Here is a 24942-nt window from a genome sequence, read left to right as displayed (position 1 = left end):
GTCACTGTGATACCTCCTTCCTGTGCATAAACTTTTCAGATTAGCCCCACTTATGTGATACCTTTACCTAGTTGTAAGTAATCTGCACAGTATTCTCCAGCCACTCCAGTTTCAGGTGTTTAATCTTCTGTAGCGCAGAATCCCTACCTGTTCAGTTTCATCTTGTATCTCCAGTTCCAAATAAACCACTACGGACACTTTTGTTAAATTACCAACTCATGCTGACCTAGAAAGTAAAACAAAGAGCATACTTGGCTTACCTCATTTGGCATGTGCTATGTTCTCATCACTTACCATGTAATTGCAACAACTTGGGAAAACTGGTCTTTACTCCATCTCTCAGAACAGATAACTGTGCCCTGCTGCACTAATGCATAAAGGTCAGTATTTTATTCAGTTAAGATTTCAGACTTGAGTTTTATGAACAGAGAAGGAAAAAAGCTGGTTTTCATTTAACATTTTCAGGGGCTAGAACGGATAATTCCAAAAATTCAACTTATTTCAAGTTACTCCTTAAGGGAAAAAAAAAAAAAAGAAAAAAAACCCCAAACCCAGGTCCCTGCAACACATAAACCAAGAGGCTCATTCCAGCCTTTATTAGAATAATTACAACTAAAAGAAACATGGCACTTTCATTTTCACAGCAGAACAAGCATTTTATGAAGTAACAGGGTACAAAGCTATAGCAATACAGAGGACAAAAAAAATTAAATAAACCAAAACCAAAGTTTACTGTAGACATCACAGCTGCTCTTATGTGTAAACCACAGCTTTCAGGACAGCACAGTGCAATGCAGAGGCAGCAACAGCATCATTCTATGCTCAGGGAACTGGGGGACTGTCACACCAAACATGGTATCACCTAACTGTGTCCTAAGCCAGAGTGAAAGCAGAGGTGTGGAAATGAAGTGGTTTATTCATTTGGTTCACAGTCCTAATCAGTTTCCCTCTTCCAGCACAGCAGGTGGTTGAGTGCCTCCATTCAGACAATGGCTATACAGTCACTGAGCCATCTGGGCCTCCATTGCCTGCGCTGTCCATTCTGGAGCTGTCTGACTTATCTTCTCTAGCAGGTTGTTAACCTGGAAACACAGTGACTGAATCTGCTTGTCCCAAGTTGGCAAAGCTTCACGAGCTGGAAAAAACCCAAAAAAACCCCAACAACAACAACCATCAAACAAAATCCATACAAAACAATGTAAATCTTAGTGATTACTTTGCCTTTTCAACTGCAACATTTTCTTCCGCCACTGCCCCCACCTACCTCAAAGAGGAACACTCCTGGCAGCTACATCATACTAATTTTTTTACTCAAAAGCTGTAATGATTTTGGCTGCCTGTCAGAAGCCTAACTCCTGCATTGCAAAGTAGAATTGAACAGGAAACTTCCTGGTGAACCTGCCCTTACATGTAGACTGATGGAATGAATTCCCACTTTCCAGCGGTTAAGACAATGCATGGTAGGGAGGGTGGGCCAAGTATGGTCCTCCGTTAAGGCAAACTCTGCCACCTCCTGGCCACAGCAAGAGACAGCAAGCTTGATCAGACAGACGATACTAAGAAATGCAATTTTCTCACCCTGTGATGCAACAACTCAAAAAGCTCACTCTGTGTGATGCTTAAACAAATAAATTACTGTGGTGGAGCTTACTCTCAAAATGAACAATTCCGTCAATCTGATCAATGAATCCATTCATGCGACCCTCAGTTATCATCTGAGATGCAATCTTTTCTGCCTGAAACAACAGAAGAAAGATATTAGAAACTTCTTCCATTCTGAAACAAGTTTAAAATTATTAAGACTTAATAGCCCTTATGGGTTTTTCAACATCACATGCTGCGGTTGGGGACCCACCAACAACATGAATTATGAAATGATTAGACATACTATCAGTGGATCTAACTCCTCTATTGCTCATTCCACATTGTGTGCCTTTCCTTCTCATAAGGTGTGCTAGGTATGTAATCTTCCTCATATTATTTCTTAATATTTAACTTGTTTACCTAATATTTACTACAGTTGTTTTCTCATGTCTCTGATGCTCCTTGCTTTTAAAAGATGTAGAAAACTGGTACCTTAGCTGCAGGAATCTCTAGTAATGCTCCAAGCTCTTCAAAAGTAATGTTATTGTAAAGTTTGCTTGCAGATAGTAAGTTGTGTTCAATAACAGCTCTGTCCAGGATACTGGAACCTTAGGGGTTAGATGAGGAAAAAAATCCATTACTGTAAGATTAAAATATTTGGTTTATACTGTAGAGCAAATGGAAAACAAAGGGGTTATGTGTGCATACGGTCCAGATGCATCTGCCTTGCATCAATGTTCTGCTACACAGAGGAAAGTGAACAAAAAATGGATGGTGGATAATGTGGTTGATTTTAAGACAGGCAGCTTAAACCCTTTTATTTAACTTCCAGCAGAGCCCTTGGTTTTCCTACAAGACTCAGCATCAGAATTGAGGGAGTTTTACCTTCTGTGATCAGGCCCTAGCTTGCCAAATGGAAAGACCATCACATTTGGTTTATTCATTAAAGTACTTAGGATTAAAATTAACCGGTCCCTTACTATGCTTTCATGATGATAAACCTCCATGTAATTTCTCTCTTCTTAACAATTTAACTCATTTGCCCTTTAACCTTCAGTTGAAGATAAGCACATTATTAAATACCAACTGACCTGCATTCTTCAACTTACATGGACAGCCACAAATTGACCCAAGGAAAGGACTGCAGCTTATTGTTAGTAAGCACCTTTAATCAGTTTTCACCTCTGTGGTTGCACAGTTGTTTATTTGTCCTTAATCAATGAGCACTGTTCATTAGGAAGGGTTTCCTGATTAAGAGGTGCTTCGTGCTTATGTATTTTTCCACTTCAATACTCTTCTAATTCAGAAAATTGAGACCAGAGTGTTTAAGATTTCAGTGGAGTCACTACTTCACGTATTTCTCACTGTTCAGAGGTTCCAAGAACAGAGCTAATATGTCACTGAAACAGACCAAAAAAAGATTTGGAGAGTGCGAGGTCCAAGTCGCCCCCTCACTATCGGTCATCTTCCAATCAAGTCAGGAAGCAGTTCAAATAAATTTATCATCTGTACAGACCATTTACGGCTTCATGCATATCACGTGTTTCTAGGCATCCTATTTATAACAGTGCCTTAGAATTAGAGAAGTTCAAAAGGACAGAGACTCAGCGTATGAGGCAAGGTTAGAAACCTTGGAAGGTTGTCAGTGAAGAGGACTGTACATGGACAGAGAAAAAACAATTTCACAAGTTATCTTCTAGAAGAATATTTCAAAACCTTAACAGCCAATCAGAAAGATCAACTATGGCTAAGAAGCTTTACTATTAAACTATACTGAGGGTAACATGGGAAATAATTTTAAAATAACCATATAAGCAATACTAAATTCTTTTCCATCACACTTCTTGACTGCATTGGGCAAAATCTAACTCCTATGGATGATAGACCTAGCACTACAAGGCTTTAGAGAAATATGTACCATCAGCTGTAGTTGCTTTCTGGTGAGGCATTAGCATAGCTGCAAACTCTTGCAGTTGATTTCCACGAATAATTCTGTCAAGATACATTTTCTCCAAGATCCCATAGGCTGCCAGCTGCTGGCATCTCTCATCCTTGAAGAGTGTAGCAAGCATGCGAGAACGCTGTTGTCCTAGAAGAGTCAAGAAGAATCCTCCTAAATGATCACCAAAGTATTGAATATTTAGAGGTAAACAACAGAGAGTTATCATGACTTTTTCCTCAATAAATGTAATTAACCAACAAAGCTCTACCAAAGAAGAAACTCTGTTGTGTTCAGTTCAAAAACAGTTTGCTAAAACACTGACCACCTTTTGCATCTTTAGCCAAGATGCCACCTTATCACTAGCAAAGACACAGAACTAATCCGACTCTGAGTTAACAGTATGCCAACAGGCAATTCTGACACCATGTTCACAATTCTGGATTCTTCATAAAATCTTAGTTACAAGATCTCTCCCTACAAGTAATGCACAAGCTGACTTGCTTCACGGGATATGAAATACCTATATTGGGTCTTTCGTACAAAAATGTACCATGTTTTTTACCTGCTGACGCCAAAATAGTACAATGCAAAGCATGCTTTAATGCCTCCAGTCGCTCAGTTTCATGGACTATGCTCTTATAGGACAGCTCATTGTATCTTTGGGCAGCCTCAATGAACTTTCTTCTGTAATCAAGAACTCGAGCATAGCAAACCTAGAAAGAAAATATGTCTCAGAAAAAATTACAGGGGTGGCTGCATAATATAGGGGTGTATAAATTGCCACATTATCAAGTGACAGCTCACATAAATATAGCTTCACTGCATCTTAGGGAAATCTGTGTCTTTGAATTATTAGCTCAACTTCCAAAGCCCTTACTAAAGCATCAAGGAAAGGAATTGAAAGTACATTTCCCAGCACTATTCACATGTTAAACATTGCAAATGTCTAAATGCCAGAAACTAAGTAAATGAAATATTGTACAGCTGACACTGTACTTACATAAACTTCCCCTTCACTACTGACATTGACAGCTAGCACTTAGGTAGCAATTTGTACGTTTCAAGTGTTTGCTTTTTCCTTTCAACACTGTAACAGCATCTGATCTTTCTTTTCTCCCTTCCTTTAAGCTTTCTAAACGCTTACAGAAAATATTTACACTTCCAACTGAGTGCATACTCTAAATAAGAGTGGGAGAAAAAAAAAAGAAAAGGAAAAACCAACAAACCAAAAAACGCGCCCCACCCCTACCCCCCCAAGTTACAGCTCATGAGCCTGTGGCACATCTGCTTTGTGCTGTAGAATTTCAAACACCACCACCACCTCCTGATTAGTACTGTCACACTATAGTTATCACTGCTCATCCCAGTTACTAAAATGCTTTGAGAAATTAGTGTGTGAACTATGTACACAGTAAACCCACAAAGGGTTAGCAACTACGCTGCTAACTGATCCTTGTTACTGCGTTACAGGTTGGATATTAGGAAGAAATTTTTCACAGAAAGAATAATAAAATATTGGAACGGTCTGCCCAGGGTGGTGGTGGAGTCTCCATCCCTGGATGTGTTTAAAAAGAGATTGGATGTGATACTTGGTGATATGGTTTAGTCGAGGTATAAGGCATGGGTTGGACTCGATGATCTTGAAGGTCCCTTCCAACCTGGTAATTCTGATTCTGATTCTGATTACTTGAGACTTGAAGCTACTTTTACGGATGGGACCTACTACTTAATTATGCAGGGGGAGGAGGAAGTTTCACTTGTTCCTAATATTGGATGTGATTTATTTCCCTACTTAGATTTACAGACAACAGTGAAGGCAAAATTTTCAGCAATATTTTGGGCACTTTGAAGCCTAAGTTTTATTTTCAATAATGCCAGTAAAGCTGGCATTTAAATAACCTTTGCAGACTTATCTTCAAATCATAAAGAATGAGCTGTTAATTTTTGCTAAGATGTGGCTCTCAAGCTCCAAAACCACTTAGAAGCTTTTCCCTTTGTCTATTTTCTCATTATGAAAGTTTTAGAGGCACTGTATAAAGACATCTCAATGTGGAATCACCTCCCTTTAGAAAGAGAAAGCAATAAAGCAAGTTAGACAACCTTATAATGGATTTGAAGCTGTTCGTTAGTTGATTCATTCTGAAGCAGGGAAGCTCGATTAATATAAGCTTCTGCTTGAACTGGGTCATCGTCCTCCAGATACAGCCTGGCAATTTTCAGGTAGGTCTCCAGTTTATAATCTACATTGTACTGTCTGTAGAGAAACAGAAAAGCAAGTACTCAGAGTCGCTCCACAACTACCCTTGCTCTTAGCTGTTCTAAACATATATTATGATTCTTAAGCATTTGGCAACATTTGCTTTACCTTGCTTTCTTCACCTCTAACAAAATTAGTATGCTCTGTTCAGGATAAGGAAATTTGAGACGAATGCCAATATAGAACTGGCTCCTACGAACACTAACAGAAAAAATGCTGTCCACCAATAGACAAATGTATAATCTGGTTTTAGTGGACTAGTCTTTTAAGCCACTGATTCTTCAAGTGGAATAGGTGCTAAATATGCAAAAGCTATAGCAATTCCTTCTACATGCACACAGAGAAAGAAGATAGAAAGGACAGCCAAAGAAAAGTAACAGAAAGAGCTCTAGACTTAAAAAAACCCAACCAATCCACAAAGAAACAAAACACCACAAAACCCCTCAACTGTATTTGTTAATACCCAATTTCAAATTATGTCTTCATTGTGAACTGTCAAGACAAACACATGGAAGAACTGCCACCTTCCAAGAACTTTTCAATAACTTAGAAGCAGTTTTGTGAAATACTATCAAAAAGTCTGTTTATCAACGAGACTAATAAACATTGCAAAACTTCCAGTGCAGTATTTTGACCAACTAAACATGCTGTCACATCAAGCTATGCTTTAGTCATCCAACAATAGTTCTGTCATCAGCTACTGAAACTCTGGGATAATATGCAACCCCAAAATTCTCACTCACTGGTCTAGTTAAGTACAAAGGGAGCAAACATACTTAACAACCCAGAACTACGTCTAGCACAGGACTTACTTTTGCCCTGTTTCCAAAGGGATCCCCACCAATACTTGTGCTGCATTTCTCCAGTCTTCTTCTTTCTCATAGATTGATGCAAGATGTTGCCTTATTGAAGCGACCTCAACAAAAACAAAAGTAATAGCAAATGCTATAGAAGTTGCATGGTTCTGTATTAACCTGCACAGTATTTTTTCTTGTTCATGAATCCCCTCAACCAATACCCTAGCTCCACAGACACAAGCAACCTGCACACACACAACTCTTCCCACATGAGAAGTCCCATGTGGAACTCCTGGATCAAACTTCAATACCAAGCTTTTTAAATGAGAGTGCTGGCTCGAAGCATTTTCACTTAAGCTTGTGACAAACTAAAAGGAATTTATCTTCAAGGGCCGATAAGTATTAACCTTTTATAAAGCTTTTAAAAAGATGAAACAAGGCTTTCAAGAACTGGCACATCAAGATTCACAAGCCATTTCTTGCAGTTATACCTCATACCATGCCTGTAAGATATGAATGAGGTGAACTACGATTAGATCCTAATGCAGAAACTTCTACTTTGTAGAGCACCTGTCAGCAGGTAAAATATCAGTGCTTATAATCTGGGCTTTATATGCAAAAGTACAGGTAGAAAAAAAAGGAAACATCTGATGTCTTGGATTTAATTTATGCATAATCATTTTAACATACAGGCAAGCATGTTCAGTTAATACTTAGAGTAAAAGCTGATTAAAAAGATAGAAGATAAAGAGAGGCAAATACAAATCATGGCAGAAACTGCCTTGCTTTTCTTCTCAAATGCAAGATCCTAAAGGCTTTTTATGTAAACATCATCTGTAAGAACTCTCAGATGGTGTTGAATGCTCACATAACAAAACCAAGGACTGAACTGAAAAGCAACTGCTCCACATTCAGTAGTTAACTAGAACCATGATTCAAGAGACCATTTTTTTCTGGTAAAATTATTATGGCTGAAATGCACACATATTTATTTTGAAACAAAAACTGTTTGTTAAGATGCTTCTCTCCTTATATCACCTGCCTGTTCCTTTAGCTGTGTAAAATGCAATACAGTAAGAACCAGCAAGTCTCTCAACAGTACTCCCAGTAGCTCAAGCATTGTTTCATTTTAAGAGGCCATTTTCCTGTAGCAGAGGAATTAAATCCTCAGCATCTTAATGAAGTGACAAAGTCTGTACTCTTTGCAAGATCCTAAATACTCTTGACATTTAGTTCAGGTTTTGCATGTACAGGAATGCAAAACTGGACTCTAAGTAGGAACATTTGTTTTGAACAGTTTTGAAGACTTAAAATCATAAGCAGAAAAAAAAACCTGAAGCCAAGCCTGCAAACAAAAATCTTCTTGTCACTGATCTCTCACCTGCTCTTCAAATGAAATAACTCTGGGCTGTATTTTTTCCAAGGTAAAGTGGTAAATTTCTTTGGCTGTGCTGTCAGGAAGACTTGGAAGATGTGTACAGAAGTCTGTCAGTAGCTGACGTGAGATCACTAGACTGACATTCTCGTTCACCACTGGTTCAGAGACACATGGAAGAAAAACACAAGAGAGATGCAATGCTTGTCAGTGCCTTCACTGTAAGCAATAACCTGCTTTTAGATTAATTTTCAGTAGTTCAAGTTTCAAAATCTGTATCCATGTGAAATTTGGGGGGGTTTCTTCGGGTTTTTAGAGGGTGATTTTTTTCTTTTCCTTCTTGGAAAGTTTATTTACACTAGAGGTCACTAGAGTTCTAACCCGACAGATAATTAATTTCTCACTTTGATTCACAGTTTAGAGAGATGTTTCATCCTGAATCACTGTTCTCAGTTGCTGAAACATCTTGGACAAAATAAACCATTAGGCTAAATTCCACTAAGCTTATTCTTAACTTTAAAAAATCATAACTGGTATAATTTATAGAGGTATACTATTAGCCAAAAATCTAATACAACACAAAAAAAAAAACCAAAACCCACACTATCATTTCTTCTTGACAGTTTTTCAAACCAGTTTGAGATGGGAAAAGAAGTGGGTTGTTAGTTTAAATACCACCTGGCATTCAATATCAATTTTAGCATTTAAGAGACTACTTGATGTTTTTACCTTCTGACCCTGTCACACTGACAGGTTAGAAAGCTGTTATTACTTGCAAACCTTACAAGCCCATTATCTCTAAACTTCTGAATGTGGTGATGATGGTTCCTCCTTTATTTGTGTTTGAGTTCCAACAGGACCAAAATACCACTTATTTAGGTAGCCTCACATGGAGTTAACAAATACTCAATCCCACAGATCTCTGGCCCTCACTTAGTGTGCAATCGACTACACTAGATGCACTTACTTGCTTCTACAAAAGCTTTCAAAGCTTCAAGTTGTTCTGTACCCGAGAGCTGAATGGCTTTTTCCAATATTTGACGATATCTGTTCGCAAATAAAAAATAATAAAAAAATAATCGCTCATATGGCACATTTTTTTCACTAACAAGTTGCATTTCTTTTATTAAATTTTCTATGTCAAAGCCCTACTTACACTTTTATTTTCTATATTCTTGAGGTAGCAATTTTCCCAAGTGTTTTTGCTCAAATGTCAGGAACATTCACTTGGAATTAGTATCCCAGAACTAGATTCTCAGATAACATAGCTCATTATTTTCTTATCTAAGAATATATATGTAAATTTTAAAGTTAAAAAAAGAAATCATGTCCCTAGAATAGTGCACAGAAAAAGTAATAAAAACTACATCACTCAGGGATTAAGGTTAATAAAGTTAGTCAAATGTTCAAATTGCCATACCCAATGAGAACGAGAAACAGTGTTGGGAGTAGGAAATAAATAATGTTATGGCCACTTGATATGAGCATAGGCACAGGCTCTGCATTTTTAAGTGTTTATTTCTGCAAAAAATTACAGCTCCAGTTTTCACGCTTCATGAAGCTAATTCACTTTGCCTGGGCCATAACCTCAGCATGTGCCATACTGGTTAAGTACTACCATGCTGAAACCACATTTTGAGAGAATCCTTTCCAAGTTTTTACAAGGAACTCCTAAAAGTGAAGCAATTCCTCTAGAAAATAAGCAACCGGACTGGGGAAGAATTTCTGTTTACTGACCGACATCTGACCGAATTCTCAGGGGAAAGAAAATGCACATGACACATTGCACTGTGAACAGCTCAAACTCCAACGTTTGCCATCCAAAATACCCACACTAATGAAAATAAGAATACTGGGGTTCCTGACATATCTACAGAAAACAAATTCCCTGGCCTATCAGTTTCGCGCAGCCGACGGGCATGCAGACGAGCTCTGAGGTGCTGCGGGAACACACACGAGGTTGCCAAGGCCCCAAGCCTATGCCGGGACACCGCCAGCACAGTGCAGATCGCTGTTTCAAACAATAAATAAACAAAAGATGACAGAATCACGAAGCGAAATCTTTCTTCTATTGAAAGAACAGCAGCCGTGAGGCAAGTGCCGCCTCGCCCGCCCCAGGGGCCGGCAGCCTCCTTTCCACCTCTCCCCGCTCCCAAGGGCCACTCGCCCACCCTCCCTGCCGGGCGCCGGCACTCACTTGCCCGCCAGATCCTTGTGCGAGCCACTGGAGTTCATCAGCTGCGCCAGATCCTGCCTCACAGCGGCCGCCATCTTCGCCAACCCGCCGCCGTACCCCTGGCGCGACGCGCGCCTCCTCTTACCATAGAGCCGCGCCACCGGCAGGATAGACAGGCCGCGGCGCGGCGGGGTCACGTGGAGAGCAGGGAGCGCCCGCACCAGGCAGCACTCGGCCGGGGGGGATAAAGCTCAGGCAGACCCCGCGCACACGTCCCCCTCAGGGCCGCGAAGCAGCATGTATATAAATATACATAGACACGTATAGAATCACGCTTGCTGGCAGCCTCTTAACCCAGACCAAAGCCAGTCCAATCCAGGCCGCGCTCGGCCCTCCTTGAGTGTGGCGGGCGGCCCCGGAAGCGGGCAGGGAGGCGGTCCCGGAAGCGCGGGGTGGGGCGCCGCGCCGGCGGTTGCCAGGGCGGCGAGGCGCAGTATTATGGGATGCGGCGGGGGAATGGCGCGGGGCGCGTGATTTTGAACAAACACGGCGGCTTCGTCCCGGCCGCTGCCGCTGCCACGGCCGCCGGCCGCGGTAGCGGAGGGGAGTGGACCGGCGGCGGCGCAAGGCGCGGGGAGCGGGCTGTGAGAAGCATTCATAGCAATAGTGGCGGAGGAGGAGGAGAAGGAAGAGCGCCCGCCCGCCCGGTGAGTGCGGGGGGCGGGAAAGCGGCAGCAGGAGGATGAAGAAGCGGGTGGGGGCACAGTCCCTCTGACGGGGGGGCAGTAGCGACACCCAGGAGAGAGCGGCAAAGCACTGACAACCTCCTCCCGCCTGAAAGGCACAGGCCCGGCCCCGCTGGGCGCGCTCTCCGCCGCGGGGCGGGCTCCCGGGCGGCCCCGCCGACCTCCCCGGGCTTTCGGGCACAGGCGTTCCGGTCGACCCGCTGCCGCGGGGAATGCCCGCTCGGCGGGTCTCATCACCGTTGCTCGTTGAGATCACCTGCGCCCAAAGCTGCTTCGGAGCGGTGGGGTTAAAAAGGACCCGGGGAGCGGTGGCAGGGGGGGAGGACGGCGACGCCGAGGCTTCCTCCTCGGACGGGGGGTCCGTGCAGAGCCCGCCGCCTTCCTTGCCGGTCCGGAAGCAGTTGGTGTTTGGCGGTGGGGCAGATCGGGGCGGGGCGGCAGGGGCAGGTGCGGCGGGGGCGGGCCGCGGGGACCGGTGGTGACGGGGTGAAAATGGCGGATCTTTCGAAATACGGTGGCGGCTGCTGGCGGCGCCCGGCTTCTCCCGCCCGCCGATGAGGTGAGGCCCCGGGGGTCGGGCAGGGGGAATGATCGCGGCGGGGCGGGCGGTGGCGGCCGTCGCCGGCTTCCTGCGATTCCAATGGTGGCGGCTGCTGGGGCTCGCTTCGCTGGGCCTGGGGCCGGCGGGCCCTAGCTCCTTTGGCCTACGGGACACCGCGTCTGGCGGTGGGGAGCCTTCGGGGCCGGGTGCTCCCAGGTTCCGGTTGTGGCGGCGACGGGACTCGGTTGCAGCTGGTTTAGGGCCGGAGACACTCTTCTCTCCAGGTGTTTGCTCTCTACAGCTACCTGAAAGGAGGATGTAGTAAGATGGGGTTGGTCTGTTCTCCCCAGTAACAAGTGACAGGACAAGAGGTAACAGCCTGAAGCTGCACCAGGGGTGCTTTACACTGGATCTTGGGAACAATTTCTTCACCGAAGCGTGGGCAGGCATTGGAACAGGCTTCTCAGGTCAGTGGTGGAATCACTGTCTCTGGAAATGTTTATAAACTGGATAGATGAGGCACATAGTGACATGGTTTAGTGGTGGCCTTGGTAGTCCTGGAATAATGGTTGGACTTGATGAGCTTAGAGGTCTTTTCCAACCCCGCTAATTGTTGATTTGCCGGTGTGGGTCGTTGGAGGGACCAGGCTGCCCCCAGAGGACCTGCCAGGGCTGTGCTGGACTTGCATCAGGATGATGACGACCTTCCTTTCTCTGCGGGGATGCTCAATCAGGCTCTGCTTACAGAGTGGGGTGCGGTGAAAACGGCAGTCTGTTTTCCACGCTTCTTAATTCTCCCAAGTATGAGGATATACCTGTGCCTTCAGTGTGCTGCAGCACAGCTGAGGACAGCTGTTGAGTTTGAAGTGAATTTAGCTGAACTGCTTTTTGGGATAGTCCCTGCTTCTGTTTTCATCTCTTGTCATGAGGTATATTGGCGATCAGAATGTGTTACTAATTATTTGTGGCTTTGACTTTGAAGCACATCGTGTACTAATTACGTAATGTTTGGGATGGAAGTTTTGAGTTCTGGAAAGCACTGTGGCATTGAACAAAATTGTGAACAGGAGGAAAGCTCTCAGACTTAAGACTTCAACTGAAGAAAGGACAGATATTTATATGATCTTCCGTTAGGTTCATCCTTCTGAACAGTTGCTTGAAGTATATTGCAGTTATTGTAGAAAATGCTGAATATAGAAAAGTAATTTAGAATATTCTTTGCAATGTTTACCTAAAGCTGGCAGTAACAGACAATGTCTTGTGTGTGTGGTTAGCTTCTTCACAATAGCTTTGGCTGATTAGAGACAAGAAGAACAGCAAGTTATCAGCTGAGTATTTATTCTGTTAAGGGAATCCTTTTGTAAAATAAAATGCATTAACTTGTCTTTTTTTCTACTCCTCAAGATACCCAGTTTACATATGTGTCAGCAAGTGGTTACATATTTTGTACAGACTTGTATCAACCTACAGGCAGATGTAAGGCTGTATTGCTCTGTAGGTCAAGCACTTTTAAATGCTGGCTTGGAGAGTGTATTAGAAAATAGAGCCTAGATTCTCAAATAGGTTTGAAAGTATTTCATGCTTTATGTAATACAGTAAGTTTCAAAAGTTTGTTATACAGGGTTGATTGTAACCAGAACTATCTGTTGTTTGACTTGCTTATACTTCTGTGATATCCAGACTTGGATAGTTTGTAACCACATGCTCTGAATGCTTCAGCTAGAAAAGCTTTAACTGGTTTCTGGTTTCGTATCTGCTAACTACAGGAAAATGGTATGTGGCAGTCAGATTTCAGCGATAAAGACATTGTTGTCTCATATGTTTGGATATAATTTCTTTTTGGTTTTGAAAAGCAGTCAAAGCCTCTTAGGTTCTTTTCCTTACACTTGTTAGAAAAATAATGGGGAGGGGGAGGAAGTAAGGTAGATTGAAGGTGTCTGGTTTGATTCTTGCTTCAGCAATGAACTGTGCTTGCTTATCTATCACTTGGCCTGCTTGTGCTTATGTTCCCTTCCTTTGCTACAGAGGTAGTGCTTTCTTCATGTACTGTTAGAAGCACATCTCAATGTCCTGTGGAATTTGTATGCTACAATGATGGGATTCATAGCAAGCAACTAGGAGACAAACTCAGGGTTTTTGGGTAGTTTTGTTGGTTAGTTGTTTGATTCTGGTGGGGTTTTTTGGGGGGGAGGCTAGTTGGGTTTGGGTGTTTGGTGGTTTGTTTTTTTTTTTTGGGGGGGGGTATTATTATTATTAGTTGAAGGATAACCCAACAAGAACTGTAAAACATTTTTTGAACTCTTGATTCAAGGGCTTGTATTTTCCAGGCTCTACATTTGTATGGCTTCCTTTCTGCAGTTGCTTAGAGAACTTGTAAGCAGCTGTTATGGTTTAAACCCAGCCAGCAACTAAGCACCACACAGCCACTTGCTCCTCCTGTGGGAGGAGGGAGAGAATCAGAAGAGTAAAAATGGGAAAACTCATGGGTTGAGATAAAGACAATGTAATAGGTAAAGCAGAAGCCTTATACACAAGCAGTACAAAACAGGGAATTCATTCACTGCTTCCCATCAGGAGGCAGGTGTTCAGCCATCTCCAAGAAAGTGAGATCCATCACTTGTAACAGTTAGTTGGGAACACAGTCACTATAACACTAAGCATTCCCACCTTCCTCCTTCTTTTTCCAGTTTTATATACTGAACATTATGTCATGTAGTATGGCATATACTTTTAGTGAGCTAAGGTCAACTGTCCCAGCTGTGTCGTCTCCCAGCTTTTTGTCCTGGCGGAGTGAGGTGAGAAGAAGAAAAGGTCTTAACTCTGTGTGGGCACTGCTCAGCAATAACTGAAACATCTCTTGTATTTTCATGACTGTTTTCAGCACAAAAATCCAAGACATAGACCCATACCAGCTACTGTGAAGAAAATTAATTCTATCCCAGCCAAAACCAGCACAGCAGCATGTGTCTTTCAGTACAGCCTGTGACTAGGCTTGCTCACTTGACAACATTAGAAAACATAGAAGTTTTGCTTGTGCAAGACTGCTAGAGTAACCCTTTGATCTGTGATGGGGGCGCATAGCTACATGATGCAAGAGGTTCAGGTTTCTCATGTTCCAGATCCAGATGTAGATTAGTGGTTCTTAACTCTTCCAACTTGTGTGTCATTCCCCTTTACAAGCCATATTACTGCAATTGAACATGTTGCTACCCACATGAGGGTTATGTCCTTGGTTTGGGGCTCTGCTCTGATCTGTCGTACAAGTTCAATCATCTCTGTGGTCTGACTGGGTTGTTTTCTTTCTTTGGAGTAACAGCAGCTTTTGCTATGGACTCAAGAAGCCAATCTGAAGAATGTTTTAGCAACATTTTTAGATGAGTCTGTTGCTGTGAAAAGTTTTTTTGGGTTCTTTTGATGGTCGGTTGGTTTGGTGTTGGAGTATTTTTTAGCATTTATATCAAAAAGTTCCCAGTGATCTCAGGTCTGCTTACATTCCTTAATCTGCTCTTTCCCCCAGAAACTAAAGTTTGAAAGAAACAGGAGACACAATCTGCAAGCAAGTGAAAACTTTCTGGTTTAAAATCTGATTAAAGTGTCTGGACAGAGCTCTTCTGACAGTTTTTGTAGTTCTGTACTTGCTGTCTATGTTTTTTTCTATTTTTTACTCTCTGATATATTTGGGAGACGATGTGGCTATAATCCCATGTGTGCTTGTTACTGCTTTGCTGGTGAGGAAGATGGTTCCTCTCTTTCCTGGCAGCTTCTTCCTTTTCCATGCTTTCCCCTTCTCTTCTGCTTTGTAAGCCCTTAAGCAGCTACACATAGACCACATTTAAGGACTGATCTGCATTAAAACAAACCTGGCTTATGTCTAGGTTGGAGTGAATCAGCACAAAATGGCCTGATGTGTTCTGCCACCACTGAGAGTTGGTTATACTCTTCCCCTTTCCTGTGTGCAGGGAGCAGAAATGCCAAGCTGGGACAGGAGGGGGAGGTTCCTGGGTTTCTCCAGCACTATGACCCAGATGGATTGTTGGCTGTAGTGTGATTCCTTAGTGCTGTTTGGGTGCTTATAGACTTTGAACTGAGATATCTCAGCACACTGACCTACCAGAATTGGCTCACTACTTTGTGGGGTAGTTTTATTCCAGGGTTGAACACCAACACAATCAGTGTGGAGAAAGTGGCCTGTGACAGCCCACTGTTTGGTTTAGATGTCTGGCTTTAACCCAGCTTGGTTCCTTCATCTGAACTGTCTTTGCATCTACATAAATGTTTGCTAGCATAACGAGGAGTGAAAATGTTTGTATGGAAATGAACAGGCAGATGCCAAAGGAGGACAGGAGAGCTTTAGCAGTAGTGCTGGCTTAATACACACAGGGAATTGGAGTATAAGGAAAGTAATGCTGCTGATCATGTGCACACTGTTCAAAGTAGCAAAGGATGCTTTTTGAAATAACAGTGCAATAAAGATATTGCTAGGATGTTTTTCACAGTGAAACCTAAAAAAAGCTTAGCAGGTGCTTGTTTTATTAGTATGTAATTACCAGTTTGACACAGAAAGTTTCTCAGTTGATAGTTCTCCTTTTAGAATTATAATAGAAGCTTAAATTATCCCAAACTTGCCAAGGGAAAAAGAATTTCCACACAACTGATATGTGGGCAAGTGGTTGGTTAGTTTGATTGGGGTTCTTTGGGTTTTGTTTATGGGTTTGATTTCTTCTCCTCCATCATTCTTTAAAAGAAAGCCTCTATTATAAACATGGCAGTAGTGACATGAGCATAATTTTTCTTCCCGTAGAGAAGAAACAAACAAAAAACACCCCAACAACAACAAAACCCTAAAACTTTAACTGTGTAATATAAGACTCTCATGTCCATATCACTTGATAGCTATTACATTAATCACCTTGCCTGTTCCTCTGATATGCTGTTCACAGTTGTATGTATGGCGCATCACTTAGGGAGTGTTCACTTGTGAACGTGAATGTGAATGTGGAGTAATAGGAAGGGAATGGTGTGTGTTACTGGACCGAATTATGGTTGCCTTGGGAACTATTACGTTGAGTTTTGCAACTATAGATGGTTAAATTTGCAGTAAAGAACACCTGGTATTTTCTTAGTACTCCTTGTAACTGGTGAGAAAAAGATAGGATATTTGCACTAGTTATGTATTGAGCATTTGATAAGGAGGAGTACAGTTGGCTTTTTTCCTTGCTATGGTTCACCATTGGTATTGTATATGATAAACCTAGAACCATGGTCCTCTGGGAGGTGTGCAAGCAAACTGCCTCCATACCTTGTCTTCTGCAGAGAATGGGAAAGAGAGTGGAAATTATTTTGTCGGTGTTCCAAATGCATGTTTTGTTACTGTCTTAAAGTGATCTGTTTTCATTCTGCTATTACATGCTCAAACGTGGTGAGTTTGCAGTCTTAGATGATTAAGTTTTCCATTTTGTGGAGCTTAGCTTTCTTATGGATTAATCTTTTTTTGGCTTCATGATACGTATTATTTTAAGGCAATCTCCAGCTCAGTAAGCTTAAACAAAAGACTCTGTTAAAAAAAATGCAGTGCTGAGTGATTTTGTAATTCTTTGGTTTACAGCAAAACAAATGTTTCAGTTTTAGAGACAAAATGTAGAATGTCAGTAAAAAAAATGTGTAATGCATAAAATGAATTACACTATTTTACCCATTTTTGAAATGGGAGCAAAATTTAAGAATGGCACTTAATTAGGAGAATTGTAGTACAGTAAGATCACTTATGTGCAGTTGTGGTCTTTCATTTGATTATTCGTCAGCAGTAAAGGACGGATTCTGGGTATGTGTATGCTTCTATGAAGGCTTTTCTAGCAAATGAGAGAGAACGTGTCCAATGTCATGACTTTTAAGAACTGCATTTCCTATCTTTTTGTGCTGTTGATCTTTGAATTTCAGCTTTCTGGAATAGTTGATGTGTGTTTGTATGTACTTGGCAAAAAGGAATGGGAAAATGCAGCAAACAAGGAAATGAAGTAGTATTTTCTTTGTTTTGGTTATAAAATGACCCAATAAAATTATTTGTCTCTAAGATATGTCCTGTCCCCCCCCTTACTCCCCTCATAGAAGTCATCTAAAGCAGACAATTGACCTTCCCTTTCTTAACTGTAGCTTGTTTCTGCTTTGTATAGGTGGGTGTTCTATGTCACTTAGACTAGTAAGTAGTCAAGAATCTGCGGGAGCCATCAACCTTGTGTTTTTATGTAGCATATTCAGTCGTCTGTTTGCTGGGTTGATGTCTGGAGTGCTTTTTTTTAGCACTTGCGAAGAATAATTCTGATGCCAGTGGTGTGAACTGGCAGTAGCGGAGGGACCAACAAAGCTGTAGTCAATTCATCACCTACAATGATAGCAAAGGTTGTCAATTCTGTTTGCTGTGCTTAAAAAAAACCTAATTGCATAGGATGCTTCCAGGAAAGAAACAGAAGATGTGACAGAGGGAGACTACTTGTGAGTTTTTACTGCTGTTACTGCGAAAAATAAGAGCTCATGTTCTCTGTTGAATGGGAAGGTAGTTTTTGTGTCATGATAGCAATAAGATACAGGTTGAATAAAAGGCTTTCACAATTTGGATTTTCTGGATTCTTAACAAATATTCTTAACTTCTACCACTAGTTGTTATATTTGCTTCTACTTCTAATATTTGTTTATGGCTGCAAAATAAGCTTTATCCTTGAAAGAAAGTTATCTCTTCATTGTCTGGATAATAAGAACCTAGACTACCTTCAACAGTGCAACAATGCAGATGCTATGCAATTTTCAGAAAGTTGTCACTTGTAAGTTACATTGCTACTGCTTTGTTGGTTTTGATAGACTGTACAGTTTGACACAGAGCTGTTTGGGTGCATGTTCCGAGCTGGATGCTGGTGGAACTTACTGAGACAACCTCTGATTAAGGTGTGTCCAGCTCATTGTGGGTATGTGGCACTTTAACATGGCATAGCGATTGACTAGGTCAGCTTGAGTCACAGCAGATAACCTGCCACGGCTCCAGGTCAGCTTCAGTGTCCCATCGTATATAACGCTGTTAAAGTCCAATCCCCAAAATTAAAAATTGATAGTTGACAAAAGCTTCTTTTGTGTATACAAATTAGTCTTAGATGTAGTAAAGAGGGAAGCTATAAGCTAGGTGATCTTGCAACATTAAAAAACCTGACTTTTTTCATGCAGGAATGCATTCAAGGCTTTGCGTATGATCATTTCTTTTCTTATTAATTCTGAGAATGAGATGAGCTCTCTGGATCCATTTCAACTCGGACAGTGTAGTGGTGACACTGGTGGTAGAGCATGTTTGCCATAGAAGTCAAATTGGGGAGAGTAAGGACAGAAAGGGATATAGTGAACTGCATGGAGGGTCCATGCGAAGAACCCTTCCTTCTAGGTGATGTTGGTATGCTGCCTGGAGTAAAGCATCTCCAGGAATAGAGTAAGATACAGTAAATATATCTGTGTCGCTTACAGGATATTGAAAACAAAGGTTGTAAGGGATGATGTGTGTCCTAGTCTCTGAAATGCTTCTCTGGCTAGTTCTCTCCATAAGATTTTTGTGTGTATGTTTATCCAAAAGCTTAACTGTTGGTTTTCTTGTGTATACCTAGTGAAACTTAACCAGTTTGTGTTTCAGAAGCTCTTCAACCTTTTGTGTTAAGATAAATGAGACTTCAGAGGTCTGAGAAGCCTGCATTTGAAGTGGCCCACATGATTCTGTGATAAAGATTGCACTGAAATTCCCATTTCTCCTATTGAGTTAATCTCTTGACTCAAAATCTTAATGTGGAATTTCATTCCATAGAAGTCAGTCAGCTATTGCACGATCCTGGTTATTTAAATACGCTTTCCCCAAGAGGAATACAGAGGTGCTTTATCTAGAGATTAAAGTAGGAGTAAGGGGGTAATAGTGTTTTTTGGCATCAGAACCAAGTCACAGTTTGCCTGCAGGCGACCTATTTATTTAAAGCTCAGTTCTTCTGTAAGTAAATATATTCTTCTCTTGTTAAGTGTTGCCACGTTTAAGGCCAGTAGAGCTGTGGAGATCTGCAGCTAGACACACGTTTGTGGCAAGTCACTGCAGTATAACTGTTTGATCTATTTTTGCTTTTCTTAAAATGCTCCACTAGACTGAAAAAATAAAAAAAAGCCAACTTAGATTTCTAGAAGAAGCTTAAAAAGCAATACTACCCATAATAGCTTTCACTGCTGTCCATATCTTGACAGCACTACCCTGAAAGCATTACAGTTTATGGTCTTAGATTTTTATCTGTTTTTCTTCTCTGTATTGTTCTAACTTTTGAAAAGAAATCATATGTTTGCATAAGACACATAAGGAATGAAGGTTTTAGGGCAAAACATTTTTCTGTCCTATGCTAGCATATGTTTTGGAAAGGAAATACCACACTAAGTGTTGCATGTGTTTTTGTTAGAATGAACTTCTTCTGTATTGTACCTTCTGACTGGCCCACACTGCTGAAATATACATGTAATGCACTGCATAGTTGTTGTGCTTCCTGATTTGCAGAGTCTCAATAAAATTGCTAGGCTACAATTCTGTTGTGATGAACCTTTGCCCATAAAATACAGTGCTTAAATGCACTCTTGCTGAAATCGCTGGCAGGAAGCCTAATCGTAAAAGGTGGCCAATATGATAACACCTGTCAAAAGTCTGTGGGGAACTCTGTATCACACCTATGATGGCAGTTTTTGTGCTTGTTTGTAAGAGTGTTCTGTTGTGATATCACTGTGTGTTCTGAATTCTTCTGTAGCCCCACATTCAAGAGGCATTTGGAATTTGGAAAGCAAGGCTTTTGTTTCAAACTATATTTAAAAGACCAAAATCTGTGTTTCTTGGGCCTAGTGATAAGTACTGTTCACATTTACAGTTTGTTGGGTTTGGAGGTTTTTTTTTTTGGTGTGGGTTGTTTGGGTGGTTTTTGTTTTTTGGTTTTGGATTTGGGGTTTTGTTGGTGTTGGGTTTTTTTGGTGGTTTTTTTTTGGTTTTTTTTTTTGGCAAGCTAAGTTCACTACATCATTTTAACTTCAGATTCTTAATACTTTACTTTTGGCCTCCTAAACACTGCAGAAAATAAAATAATTTTACAGGTTATTTCTTTTGGTCTTACCACAGATTTTTCATAGAACATAAGGTTAGAAATGCTTCATTAAATGTAAGGGCCCTGGAATCTACGAACTCAAACACTGGATTGTTCATGGCAGTGAACACTTCCAGAATATGTTTAATGATCCTAAGAACACCAGTGCAGTTTTGGTTTTCAGCTTTAGTGCTACTATATGTTGTGAAAAATGACTGAAATGGACGTGCAAATCAAGGGAAAGGGTGAAGGGAAATGTTCTGATTTTTTTATTTCTATTTTATTTTCGTTTGCATGAGACTTGCTTGAAAGTAAAATGTTGTTTCCAGTTACAGAAAGCAAACTGAACTGCTCTGAGGTGTTCTGCTGCAATAAATGTTATTTCTAGTTCTTTTGTGGAAAGTTGCTCTAAGTAAGGTGTGTGCTAAACAAGCAGTGTTTAGGACTTTAACCGTGCCATGATAAAGTGACCTTCAACACTCCTTTTTAAGAGATGTGTATGGAATCTCTTTCCGTAGTCAGCAGAATGTATTTGTTAGTAACTGGAACACAAACGGCTATTCCAATCACTTGTCTATTTCTACCTTCTTAGCCTGGGTATACCAGTCACTTGAAAAATAGACATGTATTGATGTTCTTTTATTTCTGCAGAATGTTGCACCATTAGATTGGCAGGCAGTGCTCACATAATAGTAATGCCTTTGCTCTTCGGCACACTCTAGAATTTATTTAGCACTGGTGAGGACTAGGACCTTAAAGGGCGCTAAGTAGTTCTCAAGAAGCAGATTTATCATCAGTTTGCTGATCCTACTCTATCTTTAGAATGATATGGAAGTCTAAGTTTTCAGCTTGCTGTGAGCCCCAAATAGCAAATGTTTAAAGTGTCAACTGGTGATTGAGATGGGTATTTATGTATGAAATGTAGACATGGCTTGAAATGTAGACTGATATTAGTAAAATGGTATGGTTTTGCCCCCTACTTAATGAACATATAACTAGCATGTGAGAGCTACGTAACAGCTGAGCCATGCATGGGAAAGTAATTTGACCTTTAAGTAGCTTAGTTTTCTAGATAGTAATGTTTCTGGGTGAGTGCTTGGAGTTTTGTTGGTTCTGGGGTTATGTTTTGTTGTGGAGTTTTTTGGTTGTTCAGGTTTTTTTCAGTAATACTACTCAATAACTCACAATAGCTAGAATGTTCTTTACTAAACTTGTTTTGTGATTAATAGTACATTTGGGCAACGTAATATTTACTTCTTGTGGTGAAAAGAAGTTATCCAATATGGAGTTAAGATATTGGAGTGTTTTAAAATGCTATTTTTTCTATCAAGTAATGCACTCACATGTGCGTGTAATGTGATTCAACCATTTACAATTTGTATGATGTGCTGCTTTCACCAGGGACTTGGTCGTGGTTTTTTTCCTCTTTAGCTTCTGTTTTTGCTGAAAGGTTCTCTGTGACGCGTGGGGATTTTTGGTGATGTGCTATATCAAAGGTCTTTGCTAATTTGATTGTAAAAATTGCTTTTGTATTCAGTGCCTATAATGTAATTTATGTGGTAGCATGCTGTGATTCCTTGTATGTGAGAATTAATTTTGATGTGAAGAAAACAGCTATCAGGTCACAGGATAGCTGAGTCTTAAAGTGTATGTTTGTAATAGCAGTTGTGGTGAAGGAAGAAGATGCAGTCATTGCTTCTAAAGCTTTGGGTATGATCAACTAGATATTTTTGTGGTGTCGGCAGTGTATTTGTTATCAATATGTTGGTAAATCACTTCTGTTTTGAAGACAATAGGGCAGGAATTGTTGAAAACATAAATGAAAGGTTATGTTTTTCTTTACAGCATGCCTACAAAGAGCATCATCTCCTTGCTCCTCTGTGAGGTTTTTTGGCTCATTGTGTGGCAGCTTCTAACCACTCAAGGCGTGGTAATTTTAAACTGCTTAAGTTCTTAAGACCCCAAAAATCGCCTTTTTTCAGCTCAACAGCCTTCCTGAGTTTACATATTGCCACTATTGGAGAGTGCAGATAAGCAGAAGTTGAAAAATTTGAAAAGCATTTAAGCACCTCAGCTTTAATTCCATATGGCTGACAGCATCTCTCTCATCCTTCTCGGATAAATGATCAAGGATCCATTCTGTCTTACCCTTCTTCCTCCTGCTTTTACCTTTGTTCTAGTGGATGGATTTAGGGGTTAAATGATGGTGTTAAAACTCTTTACTAGTTAAGAGAAATATGATGATTTATGAATATAACTTTATGCAAATATTGTGAGATTTTTGAGTTTTGAGATTCTCAAGTCTGAGCTATAGCCTGCTGACAGTCCCTTGCTCCACCTTTATTTGAAAGAAATATTGGTGCCACATTTTGTCTCAGCAGAGGAAATGCCAAATCTCTTTTGTATTAGCTAACTGGTGATACTGTGTTCTGGTTCACACACACACACACACACACATACACACATACACACATTCACATTTAGAGTCTGTTTTACTCACTGAACAGTTACTTGTTTGGTTGTCCACTGTTGCTTTCTGGCGTTCATCTGACCCAGTTTCCAGCCTCATTTCCCCCCCCTACACTCCCGCTTAGTAAATCCCTCAAGAGTTATAGTAACTATTGGTGCTCTCCCTTACATTTTTCAAATTATTAGGCATGCACCTTGATTCTCTTAAAGGCTGATAATGTTGCCTTAACATTACTGATCTTTGCGAAAAACGTGGCCTTTTGCAGCACAGGTGTGTGAAGATGCTCAGAAGTCCCTTAATGCAAGTATTCTGACTTTCTGTTTTTGTGCAGCTGTGAAACTGCATCCTGCATTATATTCCTCAGGAAGAAAATTATAATAATGAATAGTGGTCACAATTCCGTCTTCTCATAGTGATATAGAACTAGTTTTACATGTGCTAGACGTGCATGTGATTTGTCTCCTGGACAGTCACACCAGTGGTGACCTTTTGAGTGTAGGGTTTTTTTGAGGTGTCCGACCATTCCTCTTTCTACTTCTTTTATTAGGGTTTTTGCTGTTCTTAGCTCAGGCAGTTTGAAAAGATGTGTCTTTTCTGGCCCTTCATGATGCTACACTTAAATGTGTGTATCTACTCCAGCTTTGAAGAACTACTAGCTACTGTATCTAGCAAAGATACTTGGTTTCAGTTAGCATTTGCTTAGCTTGCAGCAACAGTTTTACTGATCCCAAGATAGTCCCTGCTATTTAAGGGGCTATGTTGGACTTAATGTATTTTATGAGGCTTTTGATTTTTTGCACTTTGAGATAGGTGCTTATATAAAAGCTGCCACTGGTTTGATTTATGTATTTTCTAGTGAAAATGACACTTCAGAATTTAGTTTAAAATTAACATTGCTGATGACTTAAGGCAGGTCTGGCCAATGCTCTGTCAAGTTATACCAGAATCTTCCCATGGTTGAGTGTCACTAGGCCTCTGATGCGTACTAAGAAGTTAACGGGAAGGGGACTGTTAATGGGGCCACAAATGGTGACAAGTGCCTTGGTCCACTACTTCATTGTGATGACCTTGCTAACATGCAGCACCGTCTCAGGCCATCCTGTAAAGTTGGTCAGCAGCCTTATTTCTGTGTCGTCTGAATTCTGAAGAGTATTCCTTGCAGTACGTACATAGCTTTACTGATGGTTTTGTAACGTATACTCATGTGAGTGCTGCACTCGAACTGCTCATGGTTTTGGACTGGAAGGTTGGCTATTCTTATCTTAGTGATAAGGGGTGCATTTCTGGGAGATGTAATAAGATGCAGTTAGTTACTGTAAAATACAAGTGTTGTTATATCTTGCATTTTGCTCCCTTGTTTGCAGATCAGTATGCTTTATTGATTATTTTGATTTTTTTTTTTCCTGTTTAGTGTGGCTGCTTTGTGGGGTTCTATCAACAAAGGTGGTGGTATAATGAGTCCCAACACTTTAACAGTGTTAGTTTCTTAAAGATTCTGCACTGACATCTAGTGACAGAAAAGAAAAAAATAGATCAAAGTTCACAGGTACCTGTCAGACACCATTCTGTGTTTCTGCCAATAACAGTGGTATTCTTTATCCTCTTCCTTATAAATACCTTTTGCCCTTTATGACAATATATGTGTATTCTTTGACAATATATGTGTATTCTATACAGAGATCTGTGCTATGGGTAAGATGATCAGAGGTGCTTCACTTCAGCTGAGCTTTGTCCCCATCTTCCTCCTAGTATTTTTCAAAGTTGTTGCTCCAAGACTTTGCTGACAACATGCCTTAGTCCCTAACTTCTTTGTATGTGTTTGGCTAGTTGTGAGCCATGAGCTATGCTGGAACTTAATCTTTTTCTAAACAAATCTTCATAATGTGAATACCTTTTAGTGTAGTTGTATGGCTATTATTTTGTAGGATA

At 40.9% G+C, this 24942-nt stretch overlaps 2 protein-coding genes across 8 annotated transcripts in view; one reads left to right on the top strand and one right to left on the bottom strand.

The window, feature by feature from the left end:
* Positions 1–403: 403 nt before the first annotated feature.
* On the bottom strand, positions 404–10621 carry COPS4 (COP9 signalosome subunit 4). Of its 3 annotated transcripts, none has more exons than XM_080627627.1 (10): positions 10153–10620; positions 8923–9002; positions 7962–8113; positions 6596–6699; positions 5627–5780; positions 4089–4239; positions 3503–3673; positions 2077–2192; positions 1652–1736; positions 404–1135 (listed from the first exon to the last, which is right to left on the bottom strand). In XM_080627627.1, the coding sequence occupies exons 1-10, from the start codon at positions 10224–10226 to the stop codon at positions 1002–1004; spliced, it is 1221 nt and encodes a 406-aa protein (XP_080483753.1). In that variant the 5' UTR covers positions 10227–10620; the 3' UTR covers positions 404–1001. The 3 variants fall into 3 exon arrangements, 2 of the variants coding, with proteins under 2 accessions (XP_080483753.1, XP_080483754.1); XM_080627628.1 differs by having other exon boundaries at positions 10277–10619; XR_013957843.1 differs by having other exon boundaries at positions 997–1135; positions 1652–1732; positions 10153–10621.
* Positions 10622–10699: 78 nt separating this feature from the next.
* The window catches only part of LIN54 (lin-54 DREAM MuvB core complex component), a 40412-nt gene continuing 26169 nt past the window's right edge, over positions 10700–24942 (top strand). For 3 of the 5 annotated variants that reach the window (XM_080627579.1, XM_080627580.1, XM_080627576.1), the window contains exon 1: positions 10700–10838. The gene's annotated coding sequence lies outside the window, so the exon portion shown is untranslated. Of the gene's footprint in view, positions 10839–11352; positions 11437–11850; positions 11886–24942 lie in introns of those variants that run through there. The other 2 variants (XM_080627577.1, XM_080627578.1) reach the window with 2 other exon arrangements.

This window comes from Psittacula echo (assembly GCF_963264785.1).
Source record: "Psittacula echo genome assembly, chromosome: 1".
NCBI classification, from domain to species: Eukaryota; Metazoa; Chordata; class Aves; order Psittaciformes; family Psittacidae; genus Psittacula; species Psittacula echo.
The sequence above is the reverse complement of the archived record's forward strand: the minus strand, read 5'-3'. Positions and strand labels throughout refer to the sequence as shown.